At 53.7% G+C, this 18,328-nt stretch overlaps 1 protein-coding gene across 1 annotated transcript in view; it reads right to left on the bottom strand.

Annotated features, from left to right (window-relative positions):
* ATP2C2 (ATPase secretory pathway Ca2+ transporting 2) overlaps positions 1-18,328 on the bottom strand; it is a 60,223-nt gene that overhangs the window by 8,622 nt on the left and 33,273 nt on the right. Inside the window, exons 8-20 of the mRNA XM_026490733.4 lie at positions 15,711-15,860; positions 15,564-15,632; positions 15,148-15,223; positions 11,574-11,640; positions 7,830-7,954; positions 7,601-7,698; positions 6,647-6,748; positions 5,699-5,788; positions 4,947-5,048; positions 2,848-3,004; positions 1,523-1,693; positions 673-770; positions 528-578 (exon numbers count right to left, since the gene is read on the bottom strand). Of these exons, the coding sequence (XP_026346518.1) occupies positions 528-578; positions 673-770; positions 1,523-1,693; positions 2,848-3,004; positions 4,947-5,048; positions 5,699-5,788; positions 6,647-6,748; positions 7,601-7,698; positions 7,830-7,954; positions 11,574-11,640; positions 15,148-15,223; positions 15,564-15,632; positions 15,711-15,860 (1,356 nt within the window). The remainder of the gene's footprint in view (positions 1-527; positions 579-672; positions 771-1,522; positions 1,694-2,847; positions 3,005-4,946; positions 5,049-5,698; positions 5,789-6,646; positions 6,749-7,600; positions 7,699-7,829; positions 7,955-11,573; positions 11,641-15,147; positions 15,224-15,563; positions 15,633-15,710; positions 15,861-18,328) is intronic.

The following is an 18,328-nucleotide window of genomic DNA, read 5'->3' as shown; positions in this document are numbered from 1 at the left end:
TCTTAGGAACAACGTGCATGGAGATTTGCTCCCTAGAACTAACCGCCCCCCCCCAAATAGCATAGAGGATAAAGCAGCCCAGAGCTGCAGAGCACATCTTCAAAGCGCACACGTGGGAGGCCTAGCAGAGCAGCAGGGCCCTCCCCCCCCCGCACGCGCAGAAAACCACACCCACTCTCTCCCGGGCACGCGCTGTGAGGCAGGCGCTCCACCGTCTGGCCTCCTCTAATCCCCTGACGTCACGCATACTACTGCCCATTTACAGATGGGGAAACTGAGGCCTGGAGAGAAGTAACAAGAATGATGGCAAAGAGCCCTCGGCTAACAGAGGCTAACTGCTTCCTATCGTTCCCTCTGCACCACCCAGTTCCCGCTCCTGTTTTGATGTGCAGGGCAAAGGTCACCCCGTTCTCCTCCCCCCAGTCTGAGGATGGCCCACGCTCCCAGCTTGGGCCCTGGACCAACCCCCCGGAGCAGAGTCCCGCCATCGTCCTGGCCCTAAAGGACAAATGAGGTGCACCGCGTACCTTTATGATTTTGAGCTTGTGCTTTGGGCTGGTCCTGAAGAAGACAGACACCTGGATACAGAGGCACCGAAGAGCAGATTCTGTGAGCTTGGAGCTGAAACTCTCCCCCCTGCCCCCCCCACGAGACCCCCTGGGAGGACCCCACCTTCCCGACGCAGTCAGCCAGTTCTTCCTGCTCCATACCGTCCACCTCCTCCCCGGACATGGCTTTCAGCTTCCCGTTAAACAGGCCGATGCTCCTGCCTGCGGGGTGTGGAGAACCCTCACTGCCCGCTGGCTCCCAGGCCCGAGACGCGCCCGCCCCTCGCTCCACCTGCCCGACGCCACCCCCTGCCTGGGCCACACACAGTGACAAGAAGAAAAGCACGATGGCCACCATCCACTGAGCACCGGCCATGTCACATGATCTCAACGCCATCCACGGAATTTAATGGCAACAGAGGCCTTGTTATCCCTGCTTTAAAGGTGAGGAAGGGAGGGAAGGGACTTCCCCGAGGTCACAGAGCTGGTGAGGAATGATGCTGGAGCCAGATGTGGTTTTGTCTGATTCCAGAGTCTCTGATCTTCTCTCGGGGCCGGGTGTCTTGCGACAGAGCGAGGAGCAAACCAAGGTGTGACACCCTCCTACAGCAATAAGTGCAGTGACACGAGGAGGGCCGCTGGCCCTCTGTGGGTGAAGAGCCGAGAGGTCCAAGTGGCTCAATGACTTGCCAAGGGCACAAGGCTTGGCAGAAGCCAGTCCGGAAGTGAACACGGGGAATGACGCTGCCCAGGAAGGGAATTAGCTCGGGGTGAAAGCCCCCGGGGCCGTGGGAGGTTGGCGGCGGACACGAAGGCTCTGCCCCCTCCAGAGGACCTGCCGACATTTTAGGGCCAACCGTGTGAAGGCGGAGCGCCGGTCGTGGGAGCTCACGGTCACTGTGCGCGGCCCTGCCGAGGCTGGTGGCGGCCCCACCCCGGCCCTGCGCCCCACCGGCTGCCCGCCCCCCGCTTACCTATGGCGGAGGCGGTCTCCAGGCCATCTCCCGTTACCATCTTCACCGACACGCCCGACTGACTGAGCACCCGCACCGCCTCCTTCACGCCAGCCCTCGGGGGGTCGATGATCCCGACGAGCCCCAGGAAAGTCAGCCTCCCCAGCTCGGGCCCAGAAGCCAGGGCCAGCACTGAGGAGAGACCAAGAGCCACAGGGGGCCCACCGGGGGCCGTGAGTCCCCAGGCAGCAGGGCCCCTCCGCGTCCCGGTCCTCATCTGCCTGCGCGGGCCAGCAGCTCGGCCGGCTGGCCCCGGGACAGGCACACAGACACAGCCTGACCAGTGGCAAGTAAGACTCCAGTCCGCTGGTGGCATACATCCCCACCGCACCCCAACCAGAGGGGCCAGCTGGAAGTCTGCGAGCTGACTCTTCCGGCCTCCGCTATGGCCACCTGCCCTCTTAGGGGAGCAGCTGCCGGGGAAGAAAACATGCAGGAGGGCACTACGGGTGACAGGCGCTGTCTGCTGGCTTGTCCTGGCCTTGACTCCTGGGGACCAGTGCTCCCAGGGGGGGTGTCGTGAGAACTGAGCTTACTTTGTCACCTTCCCGATACTGGAGGGGCCGTGGCCCCGAGCGGCGGTGCAGGTGCCTTCCTCCCTGCCCCAGCGCTACTCTCCCCGCCCTGCTAGCTCCGGCTCCGTGGATCGGGACGCCGTCACCTTGCACGCTTGTCAGCAAGCCGCTAGCAATCTACCACGTCTGTTTCCTGACGGGGAAAACCAAGGCAACTGGCACCCAGCCCAAAGCGTCTCACTTTCCCCACAGAGAGAAGACAAGGGTTCCAGAGTGTTTTTAAATACTTTCTCTGCCTGTACAGGCTGACACATGGCGCTCTGGGAAACGTGAGCTTTCATGTTCAGCTCGTCAGGGAAGGCGCTGTCCCTGGTGCAGAGAATTAGAAATGGCCAAGGAATGAAATGTCTGCCTTGATTTCAAAGAGCTTTGGGTTTTCCTGACAATAAGCACTGAGCAAGAAGACCAGTCAGGAAAATCCGTGTTTCTGGTACACCTCATTCATCTGTCTTAGAAACGTCAGGAGGGAGGCGCCAGCTTTTCTCACACACACAAGCTGCGTCTGGACTAACGGGTGTCATGTGGTGGCTGGGCTGGGGGGCTGCCTGTCTTTCATCTGCCCATTCATTCCACGCTTGCTTTACTTTCATTGCACACCGCCCGACTGCCGTTGTGATCGATCCCCTTACCAAGAACCCTGCATTAACGCACTCGAAAAGTCAGTGTTATGCTCGAACTTAAAGCTCGGGGCTGGGGACCAAAGGTACTGACCACGCAGGCCAAGCGAGCCCATCCTCTTCTCCTCCTGCTGGCAGAAGGACCTCTGTTGGGGTGTCAGTGGCAGGGAGATGCCTCCGTTGTTGTACATGGTGCAGTAATTAATCACTTCTTCAAAGGCCCCCTTCATGAAGTAAATGTCTTCCTGGTCCTTGGAAAAGAGAAGAAAGTCCACTGTCAGTGGAGGCTTCGGCTTCTGGTGACCATCACCCTGTGCACACAGAGATGCTCGCGGCGGGGCTATTTCTAGTGGACCGCTATTGCTTACCAACACGGGACAGGGTGAATTACAGGAGAGCCTCATGACAGAGTACCACATGGGCCACAGAAGGATTGAGGCTGATCTTTGATCCGCACCCGACTCTGTGAAGTCCCCTTGCTCATGTCAGTGAGAGCATCCCGTGCATTTCGTGAACCGGTCATACCCCAGGCACTGGTCGCCTTTTTGTGCGGACTCCCGCGCTAGATGTCTATTTCACGGGCAGGTACCTTTCTGTTTGGTTCACCCCTGCACGTGGCTCATAACAGGGCACCCAAACAAGCCCCTAACCGTTTTCCTGCGTATTTAAGCTCTGTCTCCTGTAGACGGTAAGCTCCGTGCAGAAGGTGCTATGCCCGTGTGGGGCACACTCTGTCCCCGGAATTAGCAGAGAGCCTGAATGCTCCTGGCGGGCAGGGAATGAGCTTGTGTGAACTGATACGGAAAGATGTCTAAGACACCACTGTAAGGGGAAAAAAGCAAATTACAAACACTATACAGCATGACCTAGTTTTAAAACTACCACTCCATGTGTTGCTATGTGCATATTTAGAACCTGGAATATTCCATCCCAGACTGTTGGGGGGGGGGGTGAGGGGTCAGGAGAGAAGAGGGGCAGAATTATAAGGAGCTCCCATTTTTAAAGTCACATTTCTATAATTTATTTCAATGAGAATATATTACCATTGTCTTTGGGGAGAAAAAAAAGATTTGAAGGTATAAAAACATATTAAAAATGTGTAACCCCTTTTAAGCAGAGACGATTCATACACTCATCCACTCGTGGCAAAGGCCTGGAATGAGCTGGCCAAGGCACCCACCGCCCGGAACAACAGAGAAGGAATCTTAGCACAGCAAGATGTGACAGGTTCCAGGGAGAGTGGGAGAGAAGTAAACAGCTGGAGGAAAAAAGGTGGAAAGCAATACAAAAACCTTAAAAGAAAAACAAAAACCCTTTGATTGTAGAGAATCTGGAAAGCTACAGCAGGGTAAAAAAGAAAAGGGGAAAAAGAAGTCGGCTGTCATCGCCAGCCAGGGACAGCCATGAGGAGTTCAGTGTGTGTTCCGCTGGTCCCTCAAAGGAGGCGCGCACACACATGCGTGTGTATGTGCACACGTGTGATGCGTGAGCTCACCGTTCACACCACCTGTGCTGGGTGCTGGGATGCTGCACCCCCCGACCCCCCTCAGGAGGGAAGGACTGTCCCCACCTGAAGATCTTGGCGCCAGGATGTGAAGGAAGGACCCCAAGTTAGCAAGGGGGTCGCTGTTAACGGTGGGAGCGTGCATCAAAATTCCCAGCACACACGGGTTACTGGCTCTACTCCTGATTTTCTTTTAAAAGATTTTATTTATTTGAGAGAGAGAGAGAGATTGCAAGCTGGGGGGAGGAGCAGAGGGGGACGGAAGGGGAGAGGAAAGAATCTCCAGCAGACTCCGTGCTCAGCGTGGAGCCCGACACAGGACTCGATCTCATGACCCTGAGATCACGCTCTGGGCCACAACCAAGAGTCAGACACTTGACCGACCGACCCACCAGGCGCCCCGCACTCCTGATATTTCTGACTCTGAGGTTCTGAGTGCAGCCGGAGAATCTGCATTTTAAACAAATTCCCAGGCGATGCCGCTAGTCCAGGAAACCCTCTTTGAGAACTACTGTTTCAGACAAAAATCTCAGGAAAGAACCCAAGATAATCAAACATCTCATTGCTATCAACTGTATTTTCATGTATTTGAAACTTCGTAGAAGCAGCCAGGAGCTCTAAACGCTTGATGCCTGCGTTTTCCTCTCTTTGGGGTGTAGGGAGAGGGCAGGAGGGGCGGAGGGGCTCACCTCATTCTTGCGGCTACATTTTACTGCTGTCCACTTCTGCTCCGAGCTGAACGGAATCTCTTTTTTTCTCACGTACGCATCTTTGATATCACGTAAGTCCATCTAGGATAGTAACATGCAGGCTCCCAGTGAGTCACCTAAACCAATCTCCGTGCACAGCTCAGTCCACTTAAATTATTCATTATTCAAACCATTTCCGGCAGATGAGAAATCCAAGCACTGAGCTCACAGAGAAAGGCCTTTTGCTTTCAAATGAATGTCCCGCCCGGGAAAAAAAAAGGTATCGATTCTTTTGTTCAGGGACAGAACCCCTCGCCACCCCACCGCCCACCCCTTCGGTACCCGGGGGGTAGCCGTTCTGCGCGTGGCACTGGGCACAGGGTGGGGCATTTCTGCCAAGTCGCAGACTCGGTCTGACCTCAGAGCGCTGCAATCAGTCGAATGCACGAAAAGGAAGGGGTCTTTCCTGGAAGGGGCTCGGGGGCCGCCAGGAAGGTGGCATTCCTGTCTCCCCAGCACCTCCATAGGGTCTGAGCCACAGGGTACCCGAGGATTCATATGGGGATTGCTAGGAAGGCTGGCATGGAGAATGTTCCAGAGCCACATGGCATGTCAGTGACGGCCTGAGGACGTTTGGGGCCACTCTTTCCCGTATTACTAAGCTTCCCCCTTCCTCATCTGCTCAGACACGAGCTCGAATTCTGCCACTCAGTCAGCCCCCAGGGCAAGAACTCCCGGCGCAGGGTCCCTACCTTCATGGCCAGGGCGATCAGCGCCCCTTCTGTGGGCTGTCCCATCACAGCGTTCTTTCGGATGACGGCGTTGTTGGCCACACAGCCTGCCTGGAAGGGAGGCATTTCCGAATGTCTGTCGTTAATGTTCGAAGCTGGCACCCCTTGGGGTCCTGCTGAAGACTTGACCCATTTTAGGGGCGGGGGCTGGGGTGGGGGTGAGGAACAAAATCCAGCGGAGTCCCGCTCTTCCGAAGAAACACCGGAAATACTTGCCGGCTGCTGAGTGCCAGCTGTCACAAGGCCCTCGTGAGGTGGCATCATGGGGGGCGGGGAGGCTGGGGTGATGGGGCGACCGCTAATGGGTACGGGTTTCCGCTTGGGGTGATGAAGTGTCCTGACATTAGGTGCAGCGGGGGCTGCACAACTTGGCGAATGTTCTAAAACCACTGAACTATACACTTTAAAGGGGTGAACTCCATGCTATAGGACTTAATGTCTCAATTACAAATGATAACTAAAAAAGACAGAAACAAACACACACAAAGAGTGTGGGGGTGAATCCCGGCTCCCTCCCTCACTGACGGGGCGATCCCGGGCACTCTGGTCTCCTCTGTGAGCCCGTTAGACGACGTGTGGATGCGGACCTCGAGGGCTCCGGCGTGTGGGAGGCACGAATACGGCGAATATCTCGCCGGATCAACAACGAAAGCAGGTGCACTGTCCCACATTCGATGAGCACTTTCTCTAGGCAGGCGTCCCTTTAAAGCCTCTCCAGCGGGCAGGGAGGAGGACAGAGGCTCCAGCTCTTCTCACCTCCTATGTTTCCACCTGTTTCGGGGCCACTGGGACACCTGACCCCTGGGGCATGGCCCAGGTGTCACCGAGAACCAGCTGGCCCTTTCTTCAGAGAGGATCCCACCAGCTCCTCTTAAATGCGTATTTCCACAGTGGGGCTTTGACACTCACCTCTACTAATTTCCCCACCGAGACGTTGCTGAACTCCTTTATCACTTCCTTTGAGGGTAACAGACAGACAGTCCCTTTGCCGTTATACCCCACTCCGCTGACCTGCAGGGTGAAGCCAGAGACGTTGTCACCACATGTCAATAATACACTCCCCCCGTTGTCCCATCATCTCTTTTCTGGGGGACCCAGCCCAGGGGCAGAATCCTGCCCACGAACAAGGCTTCAAGCATGAGGATGTTCCCTGCACGTGGTGCATTCATCAGAAAACCTCACTAAGCACCAAGCGCTAGACATTGCAGAAACCTTCCTCAATGGGACATTCAGCAGCCAGGGAAAATTATGGTTAAGAAAACGAAGTGATAGCACAGAAGAGAGCTTATGTTCTAGAACGGAGGGAGGCAAACCTTCCCTTAGGGAGCCAGATAGCAGATAATATAAGCCTTGGCAGCCCACGCGATCTGCCACGACCACAGAGCTGTGTGCCTGGGGCATGAAGGGAGCCATTGCCAGACAACACGTAAACCACAGGGGGTGGCACCTTCCAGCAAAATTCTATTTACAAAACAGGCGCTGGCCCGTGGGATGTCACTGTTGACCCCTTCGTCTGGAAGTTTTGTGAAAAACCTCGAAGGATAGAAAACGGCATGTTCAGGGAGCTTACAGCTATGCCAGAGGCACGGGGGAGAGACTGAAAGACCAAAGGGACTGTCATGGTTAGTTCATCCCAGGCGGTTACGGGCGACTGTTGTTTCGGTTCTGTAGTATGTAATGAGCTTATCATTAAAAGATAACCGCAAAGAAATAAGGTTGGCTCCCTTAACTCGGTCATGCTCCTTGCTGCAAACTGTACGATAACCCATTTTTCTTTCTTCCTTATTGCTTTCTAGAAGATTCCGTGTACTTTTAGGAAGGAAAAGGGCTGTCTGGCACCGTGTACTGCAGTGTGGGGCTCACCTCAGCATGGAGCCCATCAGACGTCACCAGCTGGGTGACGGTCATCTCATTGGCAGTCAGAGTCCCTGTCTTATCCGAACAGATGACATTGCAGCAGCCTGCCACGAGACAACCCCAGTGCAGAGGGAAGAGAAACCATCACCATTCATTCTCAGGCTAATGAAATACCACAGCCGAACCACCACCCCTTCAATCCCATTTACAAGACTCCAACCCCAGAGTCCTTTACCTAAGGTCTCCACGATTGGTAACTTCTTCACGATGACGCGCTTCTTGGCCATCCGCAGCACTCCCAGGACCAGCGTCACCGTGACGACAATGGGCAGACCCTCGGGAATGGCAGCCACAGCCAGGCTGGATCAAAAGGCCAGACAGGTCACCTTTAACATATGCACTGAAGGATGACATGAATCCCAACTGGGTCGTCAACACTTTGACCCAGTGAGGCATGTCTCTGGTGTCCCCAACGTCCCTGGTCTAGTCTCTTGTTCCCAATCCCATGATGCACCTGTCTCCTTCAGCATCCATGGCTCTGAGTTCTCTTGCTGCAAAACCCTGCTCTTGGGAATGGACCTCCCCTATCAGACATCCACACTTTAGCATAAATTAGTCTCTCCGTTGCTTTGCCTCTTTAAACACTTTTGCACTTAAATTACTGTTATTTATTAAAGAGAAAGGTCTTTGGTTTCTATGAAAGGAATTTCCAGAATTAGGCAGTAAGTAGAAAATGGAATTTTTTGGTTCCGAGGGTCCTCCCTGAGTAAGGAAGGTAAGGAAGCCAGACAAGGAAATTAAGGTTGAAAAAGGTAGAGTGGCAAAGCTGTGCCTTTGACTATTGCAGCAGAGCTGTTTGGGTGTCTGTTCATTTCATCATTATCCCTCCAACTTTCTGTACCATGTGACCCCACCCTCCCACAGCCACAGCTGATTGGATCAGAAGAGAACATGTGACCCCAGCTGACCCAATGAGCTTCTCTCTCAGGAATCTGAATTGGGATAAAGTGTGTGGATCCCCTCTTGTGGGCAGTGTGCCAACATGGGATGGGATGGTAAGGAGGGGCTCTTTCTGCCTCAAATTTGGCTCCATAACATCATGGCGGACGGATTCCCTATTCCACACCCCTGAGCAGGCATGGATGAGGTAATGGGCTGGTGTGGGGCTTCCCTCTGACTTCCAGCCAGTGGGGGATGCTGAAGAGTTTTGGGGCCAGACTGGAGAGGGTGCCTCTCTGCAGTGGGTGAGCACCGCCAGCCACGCCCCCCCACGGCTCACCCTCTGCACCAGGACATCCAGCAAAGCCCGCAGGCATTCAGCAAATATTTGCTGGACAAACAGATAGGAATGAGTGAATACAGGCACACCTCAGAGGTACTGCGGGCTTAGCTCCAGACCACCGCAATAAAGCCACCGTCCCAATAAAGCGGGTCAAATGAACCTTTTGGTCCCCAGCGCACATAAACGTTATGTTTACGCTGCACCGTCATCTATTAAGGGCACAAGAGCATCATGTCTAAAAACCCAAAGTATATCATTTAATTTAAAAATACTTCATTACTAAAAAATGCTGACAATCATCTGAGCTTTTAGCACACCGTGTCACTGATCACAGAGCACCACGAAAAATAACAATGAAAAAGTTTCAGATCTTGCGAGAATTACCAAAATATGACCGGAGATGTGAAATGACCTAAAACTATTGGGAAAAAATGGCCCCAATGGACTCGCTCGACACAGGGGTGCTACAGACCTTGACGTTGTGAAAAACGCAGGATCTGCAAAGCACAATACAACGAGGGTCGCCTGCACACATACGGCACCGGCCCAGCGCACAGCGAGCCTCCGACGGGCCTCCATCATCAGGAAGCCCGGCTGCGTCACACACGCCTATCCTAGTTCATCAAAGCCAAGACATGGCTGACGGTGAAGGGCGCGTTATCTGTACCGCCAGAAAGAAAAAATACTGCCAATTAACCGTATGGTGCAGTCTGACCTCAAAGAAGTTAAAGTGTGAAAAAAGAAAGTGTGTCTCAGAATCAAAGAAACATGGTCCGTGAATGCTGGCCTCTTCTCCGGAAACAATGGAGCATTCAGAGGCAAGTTACATGAACCAAGATTACTGAATTTGGTCAGGCGACTGTGCCTGGTTTCCATGGTGACAGCAAGAAGGCTTCCTTGGTTTTATGGCACCGTCTGACAAGACGAGCTGAGCAAACATTTGCGGAGGGCTAGGGCGAGGACTTTCCCCATAGGGTGTGGGAAGGGCGTGTCTGCATGTACTTGGATGCTTGCATAATAATAAAAAATTAACCCACAAACTAATAAAGATTAGCGTAGACCAGGAAAAGCGAGTATATTTTGGATCATGAATGTTCGCTGAGGCAGAGGGCATTAGGATGAAGTGTTTAAAAGAACAATTCTCCTGTTACTTCTTTTGGAGACTCTCCCTTACTAGCTGTCCTGCTATATCTACCTTCTGATTCAGTGATTTCGAGCAGGTGACTCCGCTTAAAATCATCTTTTCAAAGTCACAAGTGAAACGGACAGAGTAAATTTTCTCTGGCAAGCGTACCACGGACTAGTGGGAGAAGTGAGAGGGAAGGGACGTGGAGACCGGGGACCGGAAGGAACCAACAGGGATGGACATGGGGCCTTTTCTGTCATTTCCTTGGGAATACTGAATAGTCGTCTTGGCTCATGGAACTTTCTGTGGTTTATAAGATGGGAATGGAATGTACCATTATTTCGGGGAGGTTCTCAGGCGTCACAGCCCCTGAGCGCGCTGCCGGGGCCCGGGCTCCTCTGCCCCTCCACCACCACCCCTGCGTCTGATGGCTTCGTCACCTGAGCACTCCTGCCGGGGGCTCAGCCTTCTTCCCTGGCCCTGCCTCTTGCAGGAGCCCCAGCGGGGCCCCCACTTAAAGCAGCATTAGCACCCCAGGGAGCTTGTCAGGAATGCAGAGTCTCAGGCGCCCCCAAGAGCCACCGAGTCAGGGCACTGGTGATGGGTGCTGAGCAAGCTTTCCCCAGGACCTTCCGTCCTCGGGCTCATGTCGGAGACCCTTACTCTACAATGACCCACTCTTCCAGGATGCCCATCCTGGCCTCAAACCCCACATTCCACAGCCAGCTGCCCACGCCCCCGGAGCCCCCTCTGGGCTGCAGCCAGCTGGGGCTCACAGCCCTGTCACCTCCTGTGCCTATGTCAAGAATGGCCAACACGTTTCCGAAAGAATAGTAGCGACAGCCCAGCATGCCATGTGGAGGACTCTGATGACATTATTTAAAATCAGGAGGAAAGGGGCCCATAAGTGGCTAGCGATATGTCCCCTGACTCCACTGTGTGGTTCTGCTCACGGAGCCCAGCCAGTCCCTCCTGGGGTCCCCAGATGCCCACAGCTCAGTCCCACCTCCCCACTGAACCCCTTCCCGCCTTCTCCAGCAGGCTCCTCCTCGTCTCCGCTCCCACCCCTCAGAGCACCTTCCCCGGCTACCTTCCCAGGACAGGTCTTTTCCCACCTCCCTTTACTCTCTCTGCAGTTGTTCCCTTTGTAGCCTTCATTGTAAGTTGCGATTATCTCATCAACGTTCACTTGACTTGTTCACACTTACTTTCCCCGCCAGCCCGCAAACTCTGATCTGGCTCCGTCACCCTGGGTGACGCAGACAAACAGTGAACGGGCGCTCCACTAGTATCTGCAGGGACAAGGCCAGTGGCCGGGGGCCGGTGAGGGGTGGCGGCATGCAGGAGAATTCCTGTCCTGCCCCAGAGGCTGCGAGGGCACCGCCACGCGGAGTAGGCTGGCCTCCACTCGGTTTAGGCCAATACATTTGTCAGAGCCACAGGACCAGGGAGTGGAAGAGACAGGCTTCAAACAAACCCGCTGCATTCTCGCCCAGGGCCAGGGTCCTGCTCCCCCATCGGCCCACCTTCCCTGCCACCCTGGTGAGGGGAGGTCGGCGCCGTGCCCTTACCTGACCCCGATCGTGAACATGCTGAGAAGCTGCTTCCCTTGCAGCCAGCCAGTGAGCATGATCAAGCCTGGGAAAGAGACCAGAAGTGTGCGTGTGCACGCACGTGTGTACACACACACACACACGCACACGCACACACACGTACGTCCTCAGACATGCAAATGTGTTTCAAACGCATTCCCTTAAAAGACTTTCAGGAATAGATGCGTAAGGCGACGAGTAAGAACCCCAAGTATTGTAACTATTCTCCTGTTTCTTCTTAAGACCTTCCGCACCTGCAAAAAGGGATGGTTTCACTTCCTCAGGCAAGGACCAAGCCAGTTCAAGAAGGAAGTGATCAGCCAGTTAGTTAATCTCCGGCTGTTTACAAATATTTACAGATAATTCCCACACTCTCCCCAGGTGCCCCATGTGCAGGGACGCCCCCCGAGGTCCGGGATGTGGCAGATGCCAGTTGCTCCCGCGATGCGCAGATGGGCCCGTTTCTTACAGGATTGATTGCCGCGTCCACCATTAAACACATTCCCTTTTTCCCTTCCCTCCCTCATCGTTCACCCAGTGTTTCCTAACAGCAGGCACGGTGCGAGGCCCAGGACACGCGGACCCTGCCAGAGAGGGACCCTCGGGTCAGAGAAGGAGCACGAGTCACGCTGGGACCCGTGAAAATGCACACGATGTTCTGGCAATGGGGAAAAGCTCTGGGGTCCCAGTGCCCGTATCTGTAAGGTGGGGATAAGGACCATGACTTCCTCGAGGACTTGTTTCAGGACATAAGATGCAACAGTCTGCTCGAAGTGCTCGGCACAGCTCCTGCCCACGGCAAACGCCTGGAGGCTTGCTGCTGTTGCCTTTGGCGTCAGAAGAGGCAGGAAGGTGAGCAGAGTCGCCCGGTGGGCCTCGGAGGACTTGCCAAGGAACAGCAGCTTTCTGTCGCAGGGGACGGGGAGCCAGGGCAGGTTCTGTGCTGGGTAGTAGTGGTGTGTGCATGTGTGTAGGGGGTGTGTGTGTGTGTTGGGGGGGGTGGTGTCACAAGATCTGATTTGTTAGGGTTTTTTCATACAGTAATCAGTGGCAGTAGGCAAATGAAACCTCAGCTGGAACCCAAATGAATCCAGATGCAGAGACTGGAGGGGCAACTCTATTAGAAATAGGGGGTGGGGTGCTGAGCCTGCAGCCCCAGGCCCTGGGCTCCGACCCCACCGTGGGGGTCCCTGCTAGAAGCTGGAGCGTGCCCACGGGCCCCCCAGGGGTAGCAGTGCCCATCACTTCCCAAACCCACACTCAGTGACTTCAATACGTGGGTGGTTTGAAAGTGGCCACGTGGAGGGTATTTACACCACAGAGCCTGGCAGACGTTTCTCTCCCGGGAAAGCTGGTTCTTAAGCACTGCCCAGCCCACCACAGCTTCCCCGCATCTCCCCCGTGGGCCCTGCAGGGATGGACACAACCCAGTTCCAAAATGCCCACTCTGCTGGAGCAGCTCTCAAATATTTATTAAGGGCGCCTGGGGGGCTCAGTCAGTGAAGAGTCTGCCTTCGGCTCAGGTCATGATCCCAGGATCCTAGGACTGAGCCCCACGTCGGGCTCCCTGCTCAGCGGGGAGTCTGCTTCTCCCTCCCTCTGCCCTTCCCTCTGCTCGTGCTCTCTCTCAAATAAATAAAATCTTAAAAAAAAAGAAAAAAAGAATATTCTTTGCTTGTGGGCCATACAAAAAACATGTGGCAGACTCAATTTGGTCCAGGAGTCATAGTTTGCAGTCCCCGCACTAGAGAGCACAAGCGGCCTCCAGGCAGAAAGGACTGTGTGGGCATTCCACTCTCCCAGAGAGGCCCAGTCAATATGCAACCCCAAGCATGGTCAAGGAAAGGCAACGCACTGGCCTCTTTCCCCACCTGTCCCCATGACGGCCATCAGGAATCTGTCACAGTCCTCCTTGCCACCAAGCAGAAGCATGACCTCAAAATGCTGTCACAGCTCAGACCCCAACTAATCGAGATCAGACTTGGCAGGTTAAGATAAAACCCATCTTCCATTATGACTTCAGGACAAAATAGGGTGGGAAGGAAGGAAGAAGGCATAGAGCTACGTCCAAACAGTAAGGCTAGCGATTTAGCCAACTCTGAGCACTTAAATCCAAAGGTGAAATCTGGAAAGGTGACTAGACGCTGGAATTTTGGGAAGGGATGCCCAGTGAAGGGCGAACAGGTCTGTTCCCAGCACAACAGAATTGAAAGCCCAGACTCCAGACCACATCCCCTTAACCTCTCTGCTAAATTCACTACCTTTTAGAAGTTGCAAAGGAGTGCAGGTCCCCTCCATGCCTTCGAATATACCCTTTGCTCTGCCTGGAATTCTGGATTCCCTCTTTTTTCACTTGGCAAACTCCTACTTATCCCGCAAGACCCAGTTTAATGTCACCTTCCCCTTGGAGCTTTCCCAACTCTCCCCCTCAAGATTAACTGCTACCTTCACATTTCATGTTTGTTCATGTGTCTGTCTCTTACTGGCCTGGGGTCCTTCAGAGGGGAGAAGCTGTGTTTGACCCATCTTGGTAGCCCCTGACCTGATCCCAGTGAGCAGCGTGTCATAAGACACTCGGTAAATGAATTCATGCGTCTGCGTGGCCCAAGGACAACAAGTGTTTCTAGGAGGGAGAGCTCTTTCACGAACTGTCTCTGGCTCCACGGTTTTAGGGAGAATCACTGGTCCCACCTCTCATCACTGCCTGTGCTATGGGCAGTGGTTTGTTGGCTGGTTCCCTTATTAACTCGTTGACTCAGCAAGTGTTGATCGAGAATGTGCCATGGGCCAGGAGCCCATGGATCCTTAAAGCTGGGCGTGAAGAACAGAGAATCAAAGCCAGAGCTGGAGATGGCAGGAAGGAGCCGGTGAAGGGGCCAGGGCGGCCCCATGGGGATACGCAGGCTTAAGACCTACATTTGGGTCCGCAGCGTCATGTTGACGCTGTTCGGTGTGTTGCCGACGGCCTAGAGGCATAAGCCCAGGCACAGCCTGCTCGGTGGCGCAGAAATATGGCTGGGTGCACCGCTGAACCACACCTCCCAGTCTCCTTTGCGGTTAGGTAGGCCATGTGACTCCATTCTGGCCAATCAAGAATGGGCCAAGGTGATGACCTCACTTGCGGGCCCGTGCCTTAAACATTTCCCACACAAGCCTCTGCGTTCCTGCATTGCCCACTTGCTGGATGAACAAGTGAGGAGAACGGCCTGTCTCTGAGGACCTGGAGGCTGAGAGAGCAATCATACGGTAGGGGCCCGAGACCCTGAGCTGGTGTTTGGAGGGGACCTACCCAGGAAAGCCACTCAATCAGGAACGTGCCCACGGACTGTGGTGTGAGCAAGAAACACACCCTGACCGTGGGAAGCCATTACAATGTCAGGCTGCGTGTCACAGTTAGCCTGGGCTAACACAGAAACCTCTTGGTGCCATTAGAGTCTCCAGTCCCATCCCTCGGTCCTCACCCAAGGGAGCAGCAAGATATTTGAGAAACAGCCATGGCTGCTCAGGACAGCTCCCCTCCGTCCCCCGGATCCAGCGCGGACGCTCCACTCACCAATGACGCCAAACGAGAAAAGCGTCAACTGCTTCCCCAGCTTGTCCATGCTTTTCTGTAGTGGGGTTTTAGGCGTCTGAAAGGACGAGAACAACGGGTTTGTGAGAGGAGACCCCAGTAGCTTCTGCCTGGCTTTTTTGTATCTTGAGTAGAGTGATGATTCTACAGGGGGGCACGTATATAAAAACTCACTGACCTCTACACTAAGGTCTGTGCATGTTACTGGCTATAAGTTATATCTTGGCAACAAACTCCTAGTAGATGCTGTTCGATAAATTTTTAAAAGCGTGAAAAGTGTGCACCCGTATTAACCACATCATCCTCGTTCCTAAGGAGGGGGCAGGGCTGGTATCAGTAGCCGAGAGCGATCTCAAACCCCAGCCTACAAGAAAACCAAAGCCCCCACTGGCCCTTACCTCTTCAGCCTGCATCATCTTGAACACTTCTCCGAACTGGGACCTTTCCCCTGTTCCAATCACGACTCCCTGCGTTCGGGAGAGAGGAGCGTGAGGTCTGAGGCTGGAAGCCCGCTGGTGAGGGCGGCCAAGGTCCCCGGGGCTTACCTGCCCCTTCCCGTACTGCACCAGCGTCCCCATGAAGACGATGTTGCTCAGAGCAGTGAGGTCCCCTCCGCCCGTCAGCGGGCCGTCCGTCTTACTGCACGGCTCGGCTTCTCCTGTGAAGCTGGACTCGTCTACCAGGAGGTCTGTGACCTAGAAGGGGAAAAGACAATGGACTCTGCCCCTTCAGCCTGAGAATGGATTTTAAAAGCACAGAACGGATCATTGTTCCCCTGTAAAACTTCTCAACTGGGAAGAGTGTCCTGTGCATAAGAGATCGTGCCCCTGACTGCCAAGAATGAGTCCTGAGCATTGGGCATCTACACGGCGGGCATGCAGCTCCAAGCAGAAGACGTCCCTCTGCTAGGACCTGGAGTCGGGTTGTAAAGGATTTTTTGCCTGGATTACCTGTACTGACCTGGCAGGATACTCAAATGAAGTCTTTCCTGAACCAACTCCTAAGACTGTATTGGCAGGGAAAAAAAATTAGATTCCTGGGGACCATCCCTGATATTAAGGGTCACTTCTAAAATCACAAACGAGAAGCCCCTGAGTTTGATACGGAATTCAGGAACTTCAGATAGTTTCCTTAGGCGCATTGAAGAAAGCCTGCATGCTTAAATTTGAACGTGATCTTTAGGCTCTGAGAAGTCACTTTCATCTTGCCAACAGATCAAAATGACTGGTCTGGCATTGACCATGTCGAACAGACGGGTGGCCCGGGAGATGCCTTGGGAGACAGCTGGAGCTGCTGGTCCCCAGCGACTCCAAGCACAGGTGTGCTTGCCTTTCCTGAACCGCTGTCTTCCAGAGACGTTGGCTCTGATGACTGGTTTGGAAAGTATTCAAAGCACCTGTGCCTTTCTCCAGACATTCCACGTCCTGCCCACCTCGGAGGCCCCCACAATCCACGTCTTTGAGCATCACTGAGCCAGGTTATTCAGTGACAGCCTAAGGTTACGTTAACACCAGGAATCACACATGGGCACAGTGCATGTGCGCACGCGCACACACACACACACACACACACACACACCAGGAAAGGAAGGAGGTGATGACATTTCCAGAACTTCTATGATGTGCTGGGCCCTGCGCCAAGCACTTCACAAGGCCTATCTCTTAGTCTCTACACCCTCCACGAAAGATGCTATTGGTTTCTCCATTTTACATATGGGGAAACTGAGACATGGAGCAATTAGGTAACTCGCTCAAGTAACTTGCTCAAGGTTATACAGCTGCTTCGTGGCAGAGCAGAAGTGTGAACCAAGGCTCTGGTTCCAGCAACTGCACTCTCAACCATCTTGCAAAACTGACACAGACCCGGTAGGTATCACTCAAGAGGTGAGTCCCCTGCAGCCAGAACTGTGCCAGATACTATGGAGGATATAAGGGTCCAGGGTGAGCTCTGCCCCTAAGGCCTTGTCATTTCAGCAGAGAAGACCAACTTCGAGAAGCCATCTTCCTACAAGCTCACGAGAGAACAGTTAGATCGGCACTATTCAAACAGGGGCTGGTGAGTTCTCTACACTCTCAAATTTAAAAAATTCATAACTACCTTTTACAAATACGCACCCTGTCATGGGATCCCAGGCCCCATGGATGATAAGAGCTGCCCCTTGAATGTATAATACCCATCCCCCCCTTCCTAACAGAACCCCCACTGGGAATCGTATTGGGAGTTGTGGGTGGCCATGTCCCCCCGCCCCAGTGTTATTTCCCAGCCTCCCTTGCAGCTCAGTGTCTCTACCTTCTGGACAACGGGACATAAGAAGTCACTGACGGTCCTGGGTAGGATCTGTGGAGGTGGCTGAGCTGACAGGCCCTCTTCACCCTTCTAGCTCCTCCTCCTCCCTACCTGGGCCTTCGTTATAGTGGCTCCAGAGCCACGTTACAAGCATGGAACGGCAGAGTGAGGGGCTGGGAAAAGCCCTGGCCCTTTGTCCCACGGTGGAGCCACCATATTGGCTCCGGACCCTCCACTTCTGGTCTCTCATGAGAGAGAGGAGGGAATCCCTGGCTCATTGAAGCCTATATATTTCTTACTCTATTAACCACAGACACAACTACCAACGGAGTTTGTGTTGTTTTTTATACCTTTAGGACATCAAGGGCAAGTCAAAGGACTTCCTGGAGTGGCTCCTAACACAACGAAGGAAGAAATGGGAAGACGGAGTCACCCGCCACCACCGGCTGCCGACACCACAGACCGCAGGCAGCAGAAATCGGCACATACCCATGGAAAGTAGGGATTTGGTTTCCAGAAAACACTGTCTCATGGGACATGATGATAATTTGAGTAAGTTGTGCTTACTTGGAAATTTTGGCTTAGGTTTACAGTTGCATAAAGTTTGAAGCACATGGAATTTGTACCTAACTTTATGTCTGTTCACATTTAAGTAACTCCACAATAAAAACAGGAAGTCAACAGTGGGAAGGGAACCCCTCCATTGACCGAAGCCGGGAGCTGTAATTATTAAAATCTGATGTTCTTGTCAGATCTGATCTGCAGCTTGGGAGTGGGGAACAGGAGGGTGGAGCACTTGGGTTGGGGGGATAAGCTGAAAGAGGAGAGTTCCTGGGGAATCGGGGACTTGAAATGGCTCTTGAAGGATGAGCAGACG

Source organism: Ursus arctos, unplaced genomic scaffold (genome assembly GCF_023065955.2).
Source record: "Ursus arctos isolate Adak ecotype North America unplaced genomic scaffold, UrsArc2.0 scaffold_19, whole genome shotgun sequence".
NCBI classification, from domain to species: Eukaryota; Metazoa; Chordata; class Mammalia; order Carnivora; family Ursidae; genus Ursus; species Ursus arctos.
Note: the sequence above shows the minus strand (reverse complement) of the source record. Positions and strands in the feature narration are given on the sequence as shown.